Source organism: Atractosteus spatula, chromosome 9 (genome assembly GCF_055471065.1).
Source record: "Atractosteus spatula isolate fAtrSpa1 chromosome 9, fAtrSpa1.hap1, whole genome shotgun sequence".
Taxonomy (NCBI): domain Eukaryota; kingdom Metazoa; phylum Chordata; class Actinopteri; order Semionotiformes; family Lepisosteidae; genus Atractosteus; species Atractosteus spatula.
The window spans coordinates 2,094,535-2,115,187 of record NC_142714.1 but is presented as its reverse complement, the minus strand read 5'-3'; the positions used below and the strand labels follow the sequence as shown (position 1 = coordinate 2,115,187).

Genomic DNA, 20,653 nt, shown 5'->3' with positions numbered 1-20,653 from the left:
AGACACACCAGAAAGACATGAATAATCACAGGGAAGTAGGAACAGGACAGAAGTAGAGCGCCCTCTAGGTGTACGGGGCATGACAGATGTCCTGGCAAAAGCTGTGGCTAATTATTTATCTACTTTAATTAGAGATGAGAAAAATTAACAATTGTTACTAATTGCAGTGAGTTTTCAAAGTTTCTCTGAAAACAAATGTTTTATATCTTCAACTATAGCCATCTTTTGTAATTTCTGAAATTTCTCTGCCTCCTGACTAAATTTGCCATTGCTGTTTATCCTACATTAGTTCAGCTCTGTCTACCAGTAGCTTGTCTTGCTGTGATGTTGACAAAGTAGTCTTGGAGCTGCACCCTGCTGCTGTTAACTTAGATCCCTGACCTACCTGGGTTTTCAAAGACTGAAAACTCCTATTTGCTCATTGATTAGATATGTCTTCTAAAATCCATGTTTTCTTCTAAGGGTTTAGCTAATTACGTATCAATATCCAATTTTGATTTTGAAATATCCAAATGATGTAGAGATGTGGACATGTACATTTACAACTTCATGGCTTGATTTTTGAATATACTTGTTTTCAAAGTATTACAGCAATTTTAAACTCATTACATGGGTTATTTATGGATCATGAATCATTTAATTGACTTTATAATGGATATATTAACATCCTTAGATCTTCATGGGGAAAGTCCTTAATGTCTTCTGGATTCCTTATGCTCCAGTATACTAAGAGCTTTAAAACTCTCAGTATAAACAAAAATTCTTGTATAAAAAATAAAATACAAACAGCTAGATTTAAACATCTTTGTTGTGCTGTTCTTTCTTTTATGGAATTTCATTTCATTAGAGATTAGGCAGGTTGAAACTCTGTGGTCTTTTACCTGAAGCTGAAAACATTTTTACTCAAAAGTGTGTTTTAAATTCTTTTGGTTGATAAATCATTGACTCTCTAGTTTGCACTGTAGATCAGTTTTGATTGTTGTAGTAGTGTTTTATTGATTTTTTATTTGGACTTTTTTTGTGCTTGAATGTTATCAGAGTTTTGCAAATGTGTGTCTTGGTCCTCAAAAAAAATGTTGAAGGCTGCCCAGAAATTCACACTGTCATTTGGCTGCAGTCTGTTGCTCCAGCTGTTATTTAATCGACAGTATTCTGGTAAACCATAAAAAAGGCTCTCTGGTTTCAAAGAATTCTTTGGTGCATGAAAATGATTTTTTAGTTTTTTTCATTGCGTGGTTATTCTTATCACATGGTTTTGGATTTTGAAAGATGGGTTTGCATATAGATAGGAGACAAGATGTGTACTGACGGTGAGAGGTGACAGCAGCAGGCATTGTGAATATGTGGTGACATCAGAATATCCCAAAGAGGTAGGAATGTGAGCTCCAAACAAGCACACAGTGGTGCATTAATCCTTGTTGTGACCACACCTGGCATAATGTGTTGTTTTTTCCAACTATCATGATTACACTTACTGTATCTTTGTGGCAACGATGTGATCTTGCTAATGGCTTAGAGATTGCTATATCATAATAAGAGCAGAAAATTGTTTATTGATTCAGGACATTATTGTACTTTGTGGGAGGAAAAGATGCAGTTTATGAAAGTAGAAATGGCCAATCCTGAGGCTGTAGGATGTTTTGCCTACACACTTCACAGTTTGTAGAGCCAGGTGTGTCCCATTCAGTTATATGAGATACTTTCATTACCATGTAGCCAGGACCAGGACCCCTGTGGACAATAGGCTTTCTTTGCCCCGGTATCTATGCTTGGTATCTCTCTCTTTGCACGAGAATACTTGCTTGCAATTGGTTTTCTTCCATAATGACTGATCTGGATCTTGAGGGATTCAGTTTCTTTATAAAGCTTAGTAATACAGAGAAATCATTCAATTTCAACCAGCTACTTTTTCTTTCTGCTACAGCACCTTCGAGTGATACAAGAAACAGAAATGATACCATGATACAATAAACAGAAAATTTCAGACTGAAAATGTGCTGCTCATTTCATCCCCTTTGCTCTTTCTAAAGTGTTGACTTCAATCTTAGTTCAACAGTCGCCAATGTCTAGGCTATGCAGTGTTTTACAGAGTAAAGTACCCATTTCTGCTCCTACCAGAAGACTGTTTGGAGTCAAGTGTTTTAGAAGCAGAGAGCTGACTAATAGGCCAGTGTTCAAAATGGACTGAAATGTTTTTTTCTTAAAATTTCAAAAGCACTCTTCTACACTTCAATAATCAGTACCGCCTCAGAATGCTGCTGTTAGTCTTGTTGTAGGAAGAGAGAATGCAATAATATAATGCAATATTTTTCATAAAATTATAATTTCTTGCCAAATTTCAGGCCCTGTCTTGTGCTGCCTGTGCATGTTCCTTAAGTGAAGGAGCTAGTATATATGAGGTCTTGTACAGACCTTATACAGAAATTAGATTACCTGTTAAATTAAAGGGATAATTTAACAATCTTCTGTAGTGTCCATTTGAGACAGTTCAAGGCAGGAAATTGCAGTATGAAGGACTATCGATTGGTTTTGAAAATCGTTAGTCCCAGTGATATTTTATCACAGTGGAACTCACCCTTCCCAATCCCCAAACCCCCTGTGCTGCTTGTGCCTGATCCTGGGAGCTGGTAACCTGGGATGGAGCACGATCTGCAGGATGAAAAAGAAGAAAGGCCCAGAGAGAAGAAGAGCATATGTCTCATTCAGTTAATCTATACAGCTTTTCACAGTAAGATGATTACAGCATTCATGGGCAGAATTTTTTCAAAAAGAAAAATAGGATAAAATAGCCATAGCCAATCCTAAGCCACTTAGCAAAATATTTGCCCATGCAGCTCTCTGTAATTGCTCAGGCTGTGGTAATTAATTGGATAATATGCAAAGGTTCACATGGTTTAGAGCCAACCAGTAATGTAGCCGTGTGTCTGCGGCCTTATCCTTATCGTGTGTTATATTACGCACAAACTGCAAAGCATTTTTCCAGCACACACAGTTCATTGCAGGACAGCGTAGTGAATAGAGTGGGAGAATTGTAGAGGGCAGGTCAGAAAGAAGAGGGATCTACTTGTTTGCAATGGTCAAGTGGGACTGGGTCTGGGCACTAATGCATTTTATGCCTGCAGATTATTTCTCCAGTGCTTTTAACATCTCAAAGCCTATTAGAAGATCCACTGAAATACATTTCACATTGTTTTTTCTTAGGTTCGTCACATGTACATACATGGTTTTACTGCAATGCGCATTTGATAAAAATATATATCCAAAAGATGCTAAACATCTCCTTGCTGTACGTTCTTAGTTTTTCTGAAACTTGTAGTCTACATTGCTCCTTCCAGCTCCTGCTCCTGGCAGTGTTGCATTGCCAAAGTGTAGCTGTGCAGTTCTAAAGGATTTAAATTGGAAACATCTATCACAACACCTCAGCTGATCATTTTTGGAAGGCAACCATGAGGAACTGAACGACCCAATAAAATGTTACTTTTGGAATAAACTAATCCAAATACTTTGTGCAATTACACGTGCAAAGAAAACGCACACCCACAGAAGACGGAGCAAAGAGATTCAGGAAACGGGAGAGGAGTAGAGGGGAGTGGCTGTGAGTTGGCACTGTAAAGATGATGGACAGTTTCAAAAAATACAAAACCTCCGACTCTGTAGTCTTCACACCACCCTCCTTTACCAGATGTGCTGTGTGTCAGGATAAAGGAGATTAAAAGAGCTACTATGTGGCAACAAACACATGTTCACACACGACTACACACTGTATCCAAGCCAGGAGAATCCTTGTTTGTAGGAACATGCTGTCTTAGCAGTTTAGTCTAAATCCCCAGTTTAACTCCAAGTTAACTGAGATTTTAGCATATTAAAATCGTGTTCCAGATGTGAAGTCTGGTACAAGTAAGTGCACTGCTAAAAGAAAGTTGGAAGTCTTAAAGGTTACAACAGACATGTTTATTTTAGAATTTAGAACAATACAAAAGGTTCTTCTTATCTTTGTCTCTCATTGTACAAGAAAGAGCTGAGCCAATAAGTTGCTGAAAAACATAAGAAGAAAAAGTTGGTGTGTTATAGAAACATTTGTCTGGTTGCTCATGATATTCCTGTAGAGAACACTTGAGTCACATCTTCATCAGTGGCTGGTTTTTGTAAGATATTTTGTCAAAGGATTTTATTCAGCTCATAAATGTGAGACTTTAGTCCTGCTCACTGAGGTGTTAAACAGGATTAGAAGGTCTTGCATGAATGCTCTTCATTTCAGTTATACTGTGCTAAGCAACAGCCAAGTAACACTGTTGTAGCCTTAACCCATGAGAATTATCTCCTGCTAATACTGTCCCACATAAAGTCAGTTTCTAGCACTGTCCTCTTGATCTTATTCAGCAGAGAAGATGAAGTTTAAAAATATTTAATAATATAATAAGGGTCCATGTCCATGGGAGACTTCCTAGAAATTTGCAGACTTTACTCGCAATGTAATGTCTGTGGTGCAGAATTCATTGCATTCCTTTCAGGTTTAGTTCAAGTTACTGTCTTGATTTTGAAAATGCGAGGCCCCTTTATAAACAACTTTCACTAAGAAAAAGCAAGAGCACGCTGGGTTTTTCAGTCAGTAGGAGCTTCACATTAGACTGGTTGTACTGCAGATGGTTGGCCATATTCCGGCTGCTCTAAGGGTGACATTCATCAGAAGCTTATCCCCTTTTCAGTTTGTTACAGGGAAGAATGCCAACACATGTGTAGGTGTGGCACACAGTAATTTCGCACTTATTTCCATCAGGCGACTGGGCTTGTTTTTTGTCATTTCCGGTAATGTAGTAATGGATTCTGTTTTTCTGATATTATCATAGGGCTTAGAATGCAGCACACTCTAGAGAACACGTCACCAGTTTGAGCTCTCTTTTGGTGGTTAAATGTGTCTAAGAATAAAATGACTTTCTAGGCCCTTTGAATAAGTTTTTAAAAATTACATTCGTAGGTGTGCAATAAATCTTCAGTCAACTCAAACTACCATCTCTATTATCCAGTAATCAAGAGTTTTAAATTATAGAGTACCAGTCTCAAGTATTCATTAAAATAGAATCTTCCATCCTTATTCTTTCTCCTTAATTACATTTCTATACATGAAATGATACTGAAAAATTTAATTGATTTTTCAAGAACCTCTGTTTAGAATGTGAAATTGTGTATAGCCTTGCTCCACAGTGCATTCTTTTTAATATTAAAAGTGCAGCAGTAAACTGCAGTTGGTATGTATTGCACATTCCTGTGTTGTATTACTACACTGCATACATCTGTAAACCAGCCTCAACATTATTATGGATCTGTCTTGCCCTCTTACAAAGCTCTGTAAAAGCAAGATGTTTTATCTGACAAACTCAGATCTACCCTTTCTCTCCATTGATAGTTGCTCAGGTGTGGAATGGAGAGTTTTGACAGACCATTAGAAGAATTTGGGCTTGCAGAAACCAATGGGCTTGCAGATTTAACAGTTTGGCTAGGATAATTCCAGATTAGGCTAGGAATGTGTAAAAGACCTTACTGCAGTGGGCAAAGAAATGGTGTGTTGACAGACAGAGACCATGTTTACCTGCAGCTTCTTTATCCCAGTGACTAAGAGGACACCATCATAAATGTCAGTGATTTCTGGCCCTGTGAATTTACAGGAGGATGACATGATGTATACAGTATATGTAGGTCTGCATGACATAAACACTTTGGTTTGGCACATAGAGGTCAGACCTTGGCACCATACTGTGAAATGTTCTCTCACTCATGTTGGTTAGAAGCAATCTGTTAAAGCAGGTCAGTGTTTTATTTATTAACTGCAGCACACTATAGCCAAACTCTAACCAAAACTAAAATCAACATATTATTGCTTGTTTTAGCTCCCTTGTATGGTCTCCTATCTCACAATGCTGCTGCTCACCTTTATGGGCTTGCACAGTTTTATTCCTGGCTATATCAGCGAACTGCACACGAGCTACACCCTCACAATACTGGTGCTCTCTGGACCTTCAGAGCCCCAGGCTTCGAGCACCGGACTTCCCAAGCCCACGTCGGCACTTTCACATCCAGGCTGCAGACTCTCACTTCTATAATCTAGTCTTCATCATTTTAATTTGTGTTTATCGGCCTCTCATTGTTTTGTTGTACCATGAAAGGTGAACAGAGCTTTTTCCTCTAGTCCACAGTGATTAATTATTTTTAAATTCCTAATTACTTAAAGCTACTGTTTTAACAATGTGCTGAAAATTAGGTACAGTAATCGGTTAAAGTGAATCAGATAGTACTGCGGCAAAAGTTAACTGTCCCTTCTGGTAAAGGTGAGAGCTAGACTTTTTGCCAAGTGAAATTTCTAAGACCATGTATCAGAAAACCTTGTGTTTTGCATTACTGTAATGTATAAATCATCATCATTTCTGGAATGGAAAGTGTATGTAAATTTCTGGGTATGAATTTGGATCCCTAGTGGTTTAATGCAAAGTCAAGAGAGAGAGGGAAAAGTTTTTGCTGATTCTCAGAGATGAATGAGTACCCTGTTGTGTGTGAGCATCAGCCCAGCGTGTGCCGTGTGAGCTGGCTCCGGAGGCCTGCTGGGACCTCATGCTGGCCGCAGGGCCAAGAGAGTGGCAGGGCAGTCCCGGAGAGGAAGGGCGGGGAGCATGATGCACTTTGCCCTGTGTGAATCACAGCCTCGCCACCTCCTCTTACACATGCGGCAGCGTGAAGGAAAGAACCCACAGGGAACGTTTGGCGATTTGAAGAGGAAGGCCTTCGGGAAACGGGAGACTTGTTCTGCCATGTGCTGCAAGAGCGGAAATCCAGCAACAGTGAAACCTCGCCCTTCCAAAGGCTCAGCCAGGAGGGAAGTGGCTGAATGGTTGTATAAACCAGCAAAGGACAGAGTAATACAGCAATCTACAGCCATACTGCAGTACCAGAAAAAGGAATAAATATATAATCTGTTAATAAATTCATTTTGAATTTGATTATAGTTTAATATATTGAATTGTGTGATGACACTGAGTGTGGCTTTTTTAGCATATTTGCATAAACTCTCAAAAGCAACATCCACAGCAGCAAAGTTTCTGTCTTGGCTCGAGATTCCCAACTTCATCTGCATTTCAACTTTGATTCTGGCTTGAGTGAAAAGCAGTCGGGGGTTCAGAGCCAATGAAATGCCATGAGATGTTTTTTCTTGGAGGCTGTTGTCTTTCAGTTTGTGCTTTAATGTGTTATTTGTACAAACCTGTGGTTATTTAAAGCCACATCCGATACGTGCAGTCTCGACTGCCATCTTTATTATACCGTAGGTCAGTGCAAAACACCAGACTCTGCCACAGCTGTAATTGAGTGATCACGTGAGTCTGTCCTGCAGCTCTAATAACAGCCATCAGAAGTGTTTGGCTGCTCTTTATATACTCTTTAGAATGAAACAGATTTGAGCCATTTTTCTGCCTGTGTCTTTCTATAATTTCCAGTTATAGTAGTAAGAGCATTTAGGAAGCAAACATTATGCTGTGCAAACATACTGTCTGTCGTACCAGGTGCTTTTCTGTACGGTGCTTTAGAGGCTTCAGTGAGGAGCCCAACATTATTGGGTTAATAATTAATAATAATAACCTCTATGTCATAGAATTAAGAAAGCCAGCCTCCCCAGCTGTTGAAAATGTCAAAGCTGTGCATTGTGCCGTGACGTGTGCAGCTGACCTTCATGGGGCTAAAAAGATTCAAGGTATTGGCTCTGCTCTGTGAGCCTCCCTGTGCAGACGTGAGGACTAGTGTTAAAGTTGTCCTGCTCCAGTGTACAAACTTTACATTAAGTGGAAGTATGAAGGAAACTATAGATATGAACAATCTATAGTTTCTTCCACAACAGAGATCTGGAAAGGCAAGACGAGTGACACACCACGAAAATGAACTGAAACAGTGTCCAGTGTGTGTACAGATCAGTGATCCCAGCACTCGGCTGGTGTGTCTTCCATGTGTACAGCGAATAAGTCTGAGTATTAAAAGTTTCAGTGCCGTAAATGATACAGAATTACATTTCATGAAGTGCCTTACATCCAGCTCAGCTGAGGGTTCTGGGGGAGTGCTGTTGGACAGCCTGCAGTCTGTGCATCACGCCAGGCCAGACTGAGCTGCTCTCCCCAACTGCTGCTATGTCTATAGAATTACATTGCAGCCGTTAACAAGGCTTAATTGGACCAGTTTATCAGCTAGTGCCAGCATTTAAGCTTCTGCCGTTTTTTCAAGAGACAAAACATGCTAGACTCCTGTGATATACACCCTATTCAGGATTTGGAGCTGGGCTCCATTACTCCACACCCTACTTTGACAACAGTCCAGAATCAGTGTTTATACAGTATATAAACAGTATATATCTCCACAGGACAGGTAACTAGGTGCTCGGCATCAGTGATTACAGCCCTGCCCTCAGCCACCACACTGACGTCATGGTTTGGTTTCACAAACAAGAGTTTTGTTTTTAAAAACACTGTCACAGTTCCACTGTCAGGGGTCACACATCATGTTAGGAACGTGTATACAGTAACTGGCTCTTATACACAAAGCTTAAGTCGTGCACTAAATGGAATAATTCTACAGCAATACAGCAGTGTGACTAGATTTTTGTGTGGTGTGATAAAATACGAAAAAAGACTTGGGGCAATATTAAAACAGAAGAATTGTTTTTAAAACTCCTGCTGTGCACAATTTTCTTTTAAAAAGCAATCAGGTTTTAAAATATTAATAAAACAACACCAGGACAAATCTGAAGTTAATTTTTATTGCTACAGCTTATTTCAAGTTGTCTGTGTCTCGTGCGGAAGGGAACGCTCATCGGGAAGATGGCCGCTGGCCGCGTGGGCATCGCAGCCCTCACCCTGCACAACTCCATTCTCCAGACGCACAGTTTTACTCATTTTCCTTTAATCGGTTTCTCACGAAGACGCGCTTTGCGGATTCCCTGCCTTTCATTCATGATTAGTCAGTGAAGTCTGCACAGACGCTGCTGAAGAGGCTTAACGTTTCTTCCCCATGTAGGCTGCAGCAGCCAGACCCCAGCCGGGGGGCTTAGCGCCCGCGAGGGCAGGTTAGGGGAGAGGAGAGGGGCGCCACACTGAGGGCCTGCGAAGCGACAGCTGGAGACCGATTCATACACTTCTTCCCACATCGCAGTCAGATTCATCCTTCTGGAGACGAGCTAGAGAAGGAAGGATACCTCCGTCTGTGTTCAATTGCGGATTTGTTTCCAATGCACGTAGAGTTAAAAACACGTAGGGTTCTACACTATCTACCTGGCCTTGGAAACACAAAGATACAGTTTAAATTGAAAGGGATTCAAAGAAAATGTTGAATGATATTTAAGCAGAAGAAAAATAGCCGGTCTAGATATTTGATTAAAAAATATAATGTTTTTATATTTTTTTTAATAAAGGTTTTGATTTTGGAACCCAACTTGATGCACTTCAGCTTGTGGCAGTGTCCTTCATGAGCAGGTCTGAGCTGCTGCTGTCCTTAAAATGCTCAGTAACTAAAATGTCGCATGGCACGTGGCTCATGGGCTCAGACAGATGAAGCTGAAAACACAGGATGCCCGCGTGGCTCGTCTGCAGTTACTCAACAGCCCGCGAGCCCTGCTGTCAGCAGTGTCTGTCAGGGTGGAGTGAGGGTGTCCTGTTCTTAATCCTCTTCATATCCCAGCACTCAACAAAGGAGAGATGCACATACAACTTGCAGCTTATCCTCTGTCTGATTATTTCTAATCTGATGGAGCGCGGCCTTTCTAAATGTTACACGACCTCATTAAATAACTAAAACAACATGAAAACGACTCCAGAAGGCTACCATAGTGCCTGCAAACTTATCGTGGAAGATTGTGAGGAACAGAGACGATTATCAGGCTTCCTTCTGGCCTGCTGAGCTGCTCTCATCACAGGAGAGGAGTCATGCTCACACCTCAGGAGTGTGCTCCCCGGCAGGGCTGCTGGGAAGAGTTTTCCCAAACTGGCTGCCTCTTGTTTGTTTTCTTTCCTCCAGAGCCAGGCCCAGGCTGATAAGCGGCTTGGGCGCCCACTGGAGGTCAGGTGACCAGATGCCACTAGATTAGAGGGTCACAAGCACGGCAAAGAGGATTGGAAAGAGGAGGCCAGCCTGGCTGCTCACCAGCGCTTTTGCAAAACCAAAGTTTCTCTTTTTTTTGTTTGTTTGTTTGACGTTTTATGAGCAAATTAGGAAACATGCATGTCAATTTGAGTTAAACTTGTGAGATTAAAATATATCATCAGGGGTAATACCTATTGACTGGGAAATAAAGCACCCATTAATAAAAACCTTGACAAAATCAAATCAGTTAAAGGGCCCATTATCAGTAAGGTTATGGAAACAATAATTAAAATAATTAAATAATTAAATTAGAAGCCATGTGACAAAATGATTCTAGGTGTTAGTCAGCATGGATTTAGAAAGGACAGTATTTGCTCTTAAACGTGTTATGAGTTCTTTGAAAAAGCAACAGCAGTAATGGATACAAGCATGGCATATGAAATAGTGCCTTTAATTTTCATTTTTTTTAATTCTGAGTTTTCAGGCAGTAGGCATTCAAAGTAATGCAAATGCATGTGTTTGGATTGAGAACTGGATAGGATAGGAAATGGACAGTAAAGGTGAAATGCTCAGACAGGGGTGATTAGTGGAGTTGCACAGTGATCTGTATAAAGACCATTGTTCTTTTTAATTTATATAAATGGTCTAGGTTCTGCTGACATATGATACCAAAAGGGTAGGATTAGAAGTGCCTGAAGAAATTCACAAACATTTAGACAAAAACGCCGGACAAATGACATTTAATATTGACTAAAATATTAATATTGACTATTTAATAAAAGTGCAGAAACTGCTAATGAAAAATTAGTCATTTATATTCACACATCATTTACATCTTGTAGACAAGGTGGGGAATCAATAAACAGAATGTTATGTGATGTTATGTGATATCTAATGAAAAGTGTAGAATTTATTTCAAGGATGTTATGTAAAAGTTTAAAAATGCACAAGCAAGATCTTTTAAAAAATATTTTGGACAATTTGGATCACCACGATACATGCTGCTCCTCTGGAATCAATCGAGAGAAGGGCAACCAGACACATTCCTGGGCTTAAAGGAATTTCCTCCTCTCAGAACTAAAACTTTTCTGAACCAGAATCTAAAGAGTTCCAAGGGGTTGAGAATCAGGTTCCCTTGTGGTCTTCCGTCTTTGTGATTCACAGTCATGAAAGGTTTCAATCAACCCAGTGGTATCAAGAGTGAAACATGAGCCAGAGAATAGAGGCTCTTTTTGCACAAGGAGAAGTGGGACTGGTGTTTTAGAAGTAGGGTCTGGCCTTCAAAACAAAACTCCAAAACAAGACAAATAAACAGTTTTAAACAACATACTGGATTCACCTAAACCTCCTATTTTTTTACCATGTCGGTTTATCAGGTCAGAAAAGAAAAAAGGCTGAGTATATCATATTTATGTCCACCAGACTTAATTCATATCTAATATATTTTCATGCAAATCTGCAGGCTTTTTATATCTATGGTTCGAATCCTGATAACATGAAATTAAGAATTTCAGCCCTTTTGATGCATGCTGGGTTTGGGAAACAAATGTCTGTTTCACTGCATAAAGTATTTAAACCAACCTATATATGGAGAAAAAGAACATTGGAAAAAATCTTTCAAATCTGTGCACCAGCTTAAAGATAGTCTTTTTGAAAATTCCAATATAATGTGTTAGCCTTTAGAAATGTAGATTATGTATACCAGCATCCAAATGTGCACTTATGGTCACTCAGTTGTTCCAAAAGGCTGCTCTCACTTTAAAGAGTCGACTCCTTTCGAAATGGTGTGGATTTTGTATTGCCATCACCCTGGGAACTCTGGGAATTTGTGTGAGATTCTGAATACAGATGTCATCATGTATAGTTTTTCTGTGCATACAGGGTAATGAGCATGCTGTTTATATCATGTATAAAACATGGACTGAGACATTGTCTGAAATTTCCTACAAACAGACATGAGGTCTGATTGATTTCTAGATATTGTTGCTCTGACATCATTTCAGAGAGGATCAGTTCTATGTCAGGGCACTCAGACTCCTAAAGGAGCTGAACCTTTTTAGTCTCAGGCAGAGAAGACAACAAAGGCACCTGATGTACATGTTCATAATCTGCAGTGTCATTCCAGTGGACTTCTTCAGAATGAGGACACTAGAGGAAAGCATGAAGACGTGCATTTAAAGCTGAGATCAAAAGCACGTCTTCATGCGCAGGGTGTTGGGAGGGTGGAGCAAGCTGCCCAGCCATGCGGTTGAAGTCGATACTCTGGCTTCTCTCAACAAGCAGCTGGATGAGATCCTAGGATGAATTAAGTGCTCACAGCCAAACAGGCCAGGGCCTCCTCTTCTCTCTCATTTGTCTGATATTCTTCTTGTCTTCAGCATTTATTGAACATCAGTTTAATGCTCAAGTTGTACTGTAGTTGTACTGTAGTTATGGGAAGAGCTGTGTGGTTACATTGACTCTTTGTGGATCAGTAATGCCTTCAATTCAAGCTTTACAATTAACTGTTTTCTCTGTAAGCAGTTCCTCTTTCTCTCAGGGACAAAAAAAGTCAGTGTTATTTTCCTCTCTAAAATCGCTTGCGTCAGCTAAGCTGATATAATGTGACGAGTGTGAGTTCTAGCGAGAGCCTTTGTGGGGCTTAAAAAATATCTCTGAACCAGTGAGCCATTCATCTAACCACACTGTGACGTGCTGACCTGAGGAGGCACCAATTCTGTAACAGCCTGTGACTTGAAAAGGCTCTCGAACTCCATGGATTATGCACCAGATTGCTCTTCTTTTCTCTGACATACTGCCTGTGGTTTGACATTTGTGACAGGGAAAGTAGTTAATAAATCTTTACTGAGAAATCAGATTTGATGTTTACAAGCACAGACATGTTAGTTTTAAAAGCAAAATATAAAACATTCTCTTGAATTCACATTTTGGCACATTGTTTTGCATTATACAATGGTATGCATCATTCAAGGAAGGAGAGACATAATGGTAGTTAAAGATCAGAGAGATATAATGCACACGCCTGAGCTATTTCTGAGCCTGGAAATATCCACTCGGACATTTTCTACACCCATCTGATTACGTTGATGATCTCTTCATGTCAAGCTGCTAGATTTTCGGGAAAGTGCGTGTGAAAGAAAATAAGCCTGAAAGAAAAGTGCAGTGCAGTGAATTTTGGAAAGCTCTGGTAACTGTTTATGTAAGGATACTATACCAGTCTTTCTGTAAACAAAGCATAGGGTTTATTAAAGTATTCAGTGGCCTGAGGATCACTGCAAGAAAGCTGTGCTCTCCCATTGTCACCTTTGACCTTTGTCAAGTGCGTGGCAGCTCACACTGACCCCTGTTCACAGGCCGGGAGACAGGGTCTGCTGCACATTATCCCTGCCACCTCTCTCTGTGCTTAACACCAGCTTGCACATCAGAGGAATCTGTATTTAAAAAATGGAAAAAACAGACCTGTTCAGTCTATTTGGTATGTAGCACGGTAGTGTGGCCTGGATTCCATTTTCTGGTCTCTCTGTCTGAAGAGTTGTAGTAGAAACCAGAAGTTCTCTTATTTCTGAAGGCATGTGAGTTGAAGGGATTGCAGGGTGGCTAGGAGCTGTCTGAGGGCTCTGAGGCATTGCAGGGATCTTGCTGAGGAATGTTGGGAATCTCACTGGTATCACACTGTGATAGGAGCAGGGATCTCAGCACACTGTCTTATCGCTCAGAAGAGGCAAACAAAAATCATAGTGAATGAACTCTTCATTTAAAGCTAACTAGCCATACTTTTTATGAATAAATATATATTTGTCTTTGATATCTATGTAATGCCTAGCTATGCTGATGTCCAATAAATGCATTGTGTGAATATTTAAACATGGGTTCAGCTGTTCAGCTAGACATTAAACAGAGCAGTGAAGGAAGCATTTTTCATCCCACCTTCCATTCATTATCTACATCCGTATCCAAAACCACTTATTCCCGGTAAGAGTCACAGCTGACCAAGCACACAGGGCTCATAGCAGACCTGCGTTGTGGAAGGACCACATACACAGGCAGACACATTAGAGTCGCCAGCTAACCCAGCCAGCATGGTGACAACACTGGCTTACTGGCCAGTGGTTCCAGAGAGGTAAAAGAAATTAGAATTATTCTAGGAAACTGTGCTTTGAATACCATGCATTGCCAGGGGAAAATGTTTGCAGCACAGAAAGGTTAAAATACCTCAGGAGATTAACATTTCAAAGCGGTTAAGGACTGAAGCTGTATGTCAGGCTCTAAGAGTGCATGGAGTTTCCAAGCGTGCTAATGTTAATTGGAGCCAAAGGCACAGCACCAATCATGTCGGCTAACAGCAACATAGCTATCATGTAGCCAGCTCAGTATCAGGATGCTGTGTATTTTAGACTTATCCGTCTAACAAATAACTGCAGGAGTGCAGTGTAAAATGTACTTTCAGTGCTAGCAAATATCTGTGAAAACACTAAAGAAAAAAACAATCTGCTTTTTTAAGGAGCAAAGGCATTGAATTTCCTCTTAAGCAGGTGTCCAAACATAAAACTGCTTCACAATGACACCCAGATCTGAGTCAACACTTTAGAATATAAACACATAAGATAAGGTGCAAGTGACAGGGGGACATCCTGACTCATCTGGCACATTTATTAGTTAGTAGCTAATTGATCTGAGACTCTCATCTAGCTGTCTCACACGGGGTTGACAGTTGGCTGTGCCTCTGAATATTTTGAATACTGTACCTTAACCCTCACCTGCCACAGGTTCCAAACCTCCACCCCTTGGCGAGGAAGAGAGTGTCCAGCCAGCGGTCAGGTTTGGATTTCAGAGTCTCTGCACCGGAAAATAAACTCATATCTGTGAGCATTTGGCCATTTTTCTAATTGGTAATTCTCATATTATAGTAACAGTGTTTTTGTTGTATGTATTTTTTCACCAGATTCATCTTCAAACTACATCCGACAACTAGAGACAAAAGTCAGAATTTTAGAAGATGACAACAAACTTTTATCACAGGTAAGAATATATATATACTTCTGGTATGTCTTGTTACAATATTGAACTTCCGTACATATCCTCACCTTTTGATGCCATCTAAGCAAAATACTGAATACTCAATATTTCCTCAATGATAAAAATTGTATGTCCTGCTAATTAGTTCTGCAGATTAGTATGGGTACTTATAGTAATCTGTTTCCAAGATTTTGGTTGTACTTCCCAAACTGTAGCCTGAATCGGAAATCAGGTCAAAGGCTAATTGGTGAGGGAGGTTAGTTCCAGACAAACAAAATGAAACCAAACCATCTGTGCTTGGTTTAATTGAATGACACTGAGTTACGTGTGGAGGGCAGGTGGTTTGAAGAGGTGTCACAGCTGATGGACGCTGCCCTTACAAAGCAAGGGACTGAGCTGGCTTGTTCTGGGCTTACGGAGCTCAAAAGGAAATAAATGGAGCCCGTAGTAGGGGTCAAACTGTAAATACTATACACTGAGAGCCATTAACAGTGCAACAAATGAGCATGGGAAGCAAAAGCGTTTGTTGTTCTGAATCCCCAGGACTGTGCATGAAAAAGTGATCTGGTTGAGCACTTCCCACAGACCTCCTGAGTGTTAAGTCTTTTCTCTGCTTCATGGCTGAACTGAAACAAACCAGCACTGGCAGGGTTTCTCCCTCCCTGGCCAGCGTGACCTTGGCATGTGATGGCCCTGGGCACTGCAGAGTGACGCATCGACATCTCTCTCCCCACCAGAAGCACGAAAGCTCAGGCTGCCGCCCCATCGTCAGCAGCCAGTGCTGAACCCAGTGAAATGACTGCAGTATCGACTATTCTGCTAGAATTTCTCTTTGTGAACATGTAAGGCCCTGTCAGAGGGAAAAGAAAATGACTATCTTTCCAGTTGTTCTTACAGTGATTATGAATAAAGGAGCATGTAGATCTTCACACCTGTGATTAGGAATGTGATGTATATAACTATACCCTGCAGATTCCCTTTCTTACTTTTCTTTATATGCAAAATTGTACTTCTAATTCCATGGCTTAATGTTATTAAATTTAGGTTGATTTAAATTACCCTGTATTGCTCCACAAGAGACCTACAATGTGAAAGGTCTTTATTTCATGCTGATTGGACATGACTACATGGGGGAAAGGTTTTGCTGTTCCCAGGGTGAGAGCTCTTACAGATGTAAGCATCAAAAGGTGAAGGTTGAGTCACTCTGCCTTTTCTCTTCCTGTACATAGAGTAAATAGAGCACAGTTTATGCTCTGTGTCACGGACATCTTTTTATATAACTTATATATCTTTTTATATATGTTGTTATTATTGATCGCTTGTCTTAGATCTGCATTTTAAAATATTGTCATTTATTTGTCATAATGTTTAAGTGTTTCCAGCTGTGTAAAAAGGAGGAACTAGAGCTGTCCATCTCTGTCTTATAGCTTTAGATGGTTCTAATTGTCCTGGGTCACTTATTGTTTTTGGGTCAGAGGTGAAGTGCGCCATTCTTACAGCGCCCGTAGAAGTGCGTGTGGGATGACTGTCACAGACCACATGATCCTGTTCAGCCTTGATGTTAGGAGGCTGCAAACTAACTGTGTTCTGTTCCCTCCTAGCCCCGTAACCGCAATAGTTTACCAAAGGTACTGACACAGGTAAACACTCGGACTCACCTGGGGGGCTTGCATATGGCTTGGTTTTCATCCTGGGTGCTGGGCTTTAAATTATGTTTGCCTTTTTTTTAAACTAATATTAACTGTGAGAGGCTTTTATTTTGCACTTTATCCAAAGGTAAGCTGGCAGTAGCATGTTAATAGATATGAACAGTATTTGCTCTGTGCTCCTCTGAGCTGGAGAGCATGTCTGTCTCCTGCACTGTGAAGGTAAGTGCTGTGTCTGATAGAACGTGTGTCCACGGTTACATGTTGCACTGCAGAGCTGCACGTAGCTGAGTTTCCACCTCGGAGCGATGTAAATTATTAAACAACAGCAGCGAAGGTGGACACTGCTGTGAATAATGAATGATAGATAAGATGAAGTACAGTATGTGGTATTAAAGAAGCCATTTGAATTTTTTATTTTTGTCGTCTTCTCCTTATGCCATTTTCTTATTTTAAACTGCTTGCAAAATAAACACTATCTCCTTTCTTGAAGCAGGTATCTTGCATGTACAGGTTTTCTTTTTTAAAATTATGCCTTACAATTCAACAGTAGTCACGTGTGACTTTTTTTTAACATTTTGTTAATTGCAAATGCAGAGTAGACATCAATTCTGATCTTTTGCTGTGCAGAAATGTGATCTGCAAAGTTGGACAACAGTATGAAACAGGAAAGTAACACTATCTGGTTGTCTGACTATGTAATATATATATGTAGTATATTATGATAGTAATTTAAATATACCCTTGAATTTTTATAGCGCTGTTCATCTAAAAGTGCTTTAAATGTAGAAAATCATTCACCACTGAAATGCAGCCCCAACTGGGCCAGTAGTCACACTGCAGAGCAGACCAGGTGGGGAAATGAGAAACCAATTTGTCAGATGGGTTACGGAGGCTGTGCTGTACAAGCCCCAAGTGGTATATACCCAGGACACCCTCACTCTCCTCTCTTGAACAGTGCCATGAGACATTTATTCACCAAGATGTCAGGACCTTGGTTGGACATCTCACCAAAAGGACGATGTTTTTCTTATTCAGAGCACAGTCTTCCCGGTCAGTTTACTGGGGGATGTGTTGTAAAAGTCTGGCGTAGAAGCTACTTGACTTTCCAGCACTTACTGCTGATGAGAAGTATTGAACCTGAAGTCTCATACATGCAAAACATGTGCTCTGCCTCTCAGTTACATATACTGTGAAAGTATTTTCTTGCTCAGTCCTGGTCCTGCAGGTCCACAAACCTGCTGGTTTTCATTTCAGCTTGGTTATTTACTTAATTGAAACCTTACTTGAACTAACATGTTTCCTAATTGAAACATTTGCAAGTTTTTCTCTACTCAATAATGTGGAATTTTATGTCATTTATGAACAGCACAGATGAAAAGGCAACCTCCAACATTTTAGCTGAAAACAATCAGATTGTTTGAATTGATCCCATAATTGAGTCAATTCAGGGTTCAGCTGTGTAACCGAGAGCTGGACTTGAACAAAAACTGACAGGTGTGTGAGCCTTAAGGACCAGGACTGGGACTCCTGATCTAGCTGATCTGAAATATCTTGATAACATGCGGCTCCGGAAGGCAGAGAATTTCAGGATTTCTCATTGAGTTGCAAAGAAAGGAAAGGAATGAAGAAAAGCAGACGCACACAGAGCTGGCCCAGGTTTGTGAAAATTAAACGTGATGCATGGTGTCAGTGAATACCAGCACTCTGACAGTGATTGGTCAAGAACGATCGGAGGTGTTTAGGCCCAGACATGGACTGTGTGCAGCCAGGGATGTGGACTGCTCCAGAGAAATGGGAACATCGAATGGTTGTCTGAATGAAAGCAGACCTGATAGGAACCGTCACTGGACGCTTTTACTAGAACACCATCAACCGGGCGGTTAGCTTCAAGGAGCTTGAGCCTAAACCTTCAGACATTTTTAGACCTGATTGTCTGGTGAGAGTCTCCCATTAGCAGCACTGATAAACAGCTAGTTGTGTTGGCTCAAGAGCTAGACAGGCACTTTTTGAAGCCCAGGAGTTTTCCAGGAGCTTCACACAAGAATGTGGATGGGCTAATTAGTATCCCAGAAATAGCTAAAAAGAGCAGATCTTTTACTGAACTACATCATCACAATCACTACACTATTAGGTTCTAAATATCTAATGTGAAATAAAGCAAAGGGCTTTAGAAGTCTAGAACCATCTAGTGGAGTAACACTTGATTTGAGACAAGCGGAAGAATTTGGTTTGAACTCCCTTGTTAAGTGGTTTAGTCTGCTGCAGTAGGCTGTCCATTTAGAGAACTTTCAGCTGGCTTTCTCCTTTCTGCCCACACTCCTATTTTAATGATTCATTTATAAACATTATTATCATTATTATCTGTAGTAGTAGTAATTGTTCTGTATTCATCACTCTTGTAAAAATGTGGTTTTGAATATGGATGCTGTTTCCAGTAGTTAGGATCAGAGCTGACTTTGACCTTCAGCTGTGTTTTGGCAGCAGTAAGGGAGGAATTCTGCTGTAGTAAACAGAGGAGCCCCAGAGACAGCCTGTATGTACCTCCCCGTCGAGGTTTACATCTGAGTAAGCCAGCCACACCTCTGTTTACCCAACCCTGTGATAAAACAAATTGTTTGGAGAAATACATTTCCAATCAAACTGTTTATCCACTCCTGCTGCACCCTGAACAAGGCCATACCACTCTGGCCATAGAGAAGCTGGCAGCCATGCAGGGTGTATTAATATTATTCATGTTGCTAAAGCTTTCTTACTGCAATGCACAATAATGCTAATTCAACAGAGGGAATGATTGCTGCTCTCCTTTGGTCAGGTCCCAAGGGAGGGTTCCATTGGTGTGAGATCTGACCCTGCTTTAGGGAAGTGAGTGAAGGTGCTCAAACGTCACATCGTACAAATGTTTTCTTTTAGATCACAGCCATCAGAGGGAGCAAACAATTCATATGTCATTGCATGTCTCACATGCGCAGAAATCCCCTCTTATTAATTCTTCCCTGTATCTTCTTCCTTTGTTTTTTTAACCACATAGTGTGATGACTCCATCATTAAAGGCCCATTCATTTCCAGCAATTATCAGGCCTGCGATTTTAGAGGGAGTGACCATGAGTTTCCTGCATGGTCTTTCAAGCTGTTTAGCAGCAAGAAGTAAGGAAGAAGAAGGACCAGCTAGCCATCTGCCTTTCAAAATGGCCAAAGTCATTACAAGTTGTTAGAATTGAATTAGGTTGTCCCACACAGTATCAGTCTTTGGTTTTAAGCACCGATACAACATGAAAATGGCTAGTAAAAATGAAGGGGGATTACACTTTTATTATGTAATTTACTTAACCAATAATGATGTTTCAATACAGACTAAGAGGCTTGTGTGAGCTGAACTAGATCAGTGGAGACAGTACTATACATACACTGTAGTTGAAATTCTCCTGACTGTATGACATTACAATTGATGCATTATTTTAGGAACCTGAGATATATTTACACACGTTTTCATAATAAATCGGTCCCTCTGCTGTTCTGATAAATCAAACAGAAAAGTTGCTAGGTGCTACAGGGGTGTGTGAGTCTTGTGTTTCTGATATATCATCCTCTAACCCAATACTCAATGCAAAAATGTGCAGCATGCAGAAGATGTATTGACAGAAATTTCTTAGGACCTAATTGAGCTGTATTGTGCAAGTTCGTCAGCAATGACTGTACTGAGTGAGGACCTGAACCCTGAAGCCCCTGCTGTTTCTGCTGTGAGCTTGCCTGTCCGCATCAGTGAACGCAGCCCTCGTGCGTCACTAGTTTATTTGGGTTGTTCTTCTGCTTGTATGACTGAATGGAATTTGTTTTTGGAAAAGGAGAAGCGAATGGAATTTTTTTGTTTTATGGGGCTCAGA

At 40.5% G+C, this 20,653-nt stretch overlaps 1 protein-coding gene across 3 annotated transcripts in view; it reads left to right on the top strand.

Annotated features, from left to right (window-relative positions):
- Positions 1 to 20,653, top strand: part of ccdc85ca (coiled-coil domain containing 85C, a) — a 52,411-nt gene that overhangs the window by 22,593 nt on the left and 9,165 nt on the right. For 2 of the 3 annotated variants that reach the window (XM_088926104.1, XM_088926105.1), the window contains exons 2-3: positions 15,050 to 15,126; positions 16,725 to 16,763. In XM_088926104.1, the coding sequence (XP_088782230.1) occupies positions 15,050 to 15,126; positions 16,725 to 16,763 (116 nt within the window). The remainder of the gene's footprint in view (positions 1 to 15,049; positions 15,127 to 16,724; positions 16,764 to 20,653) is intronic. The other variant, XM_088926106.1, reaches the window with a different exon arrangement.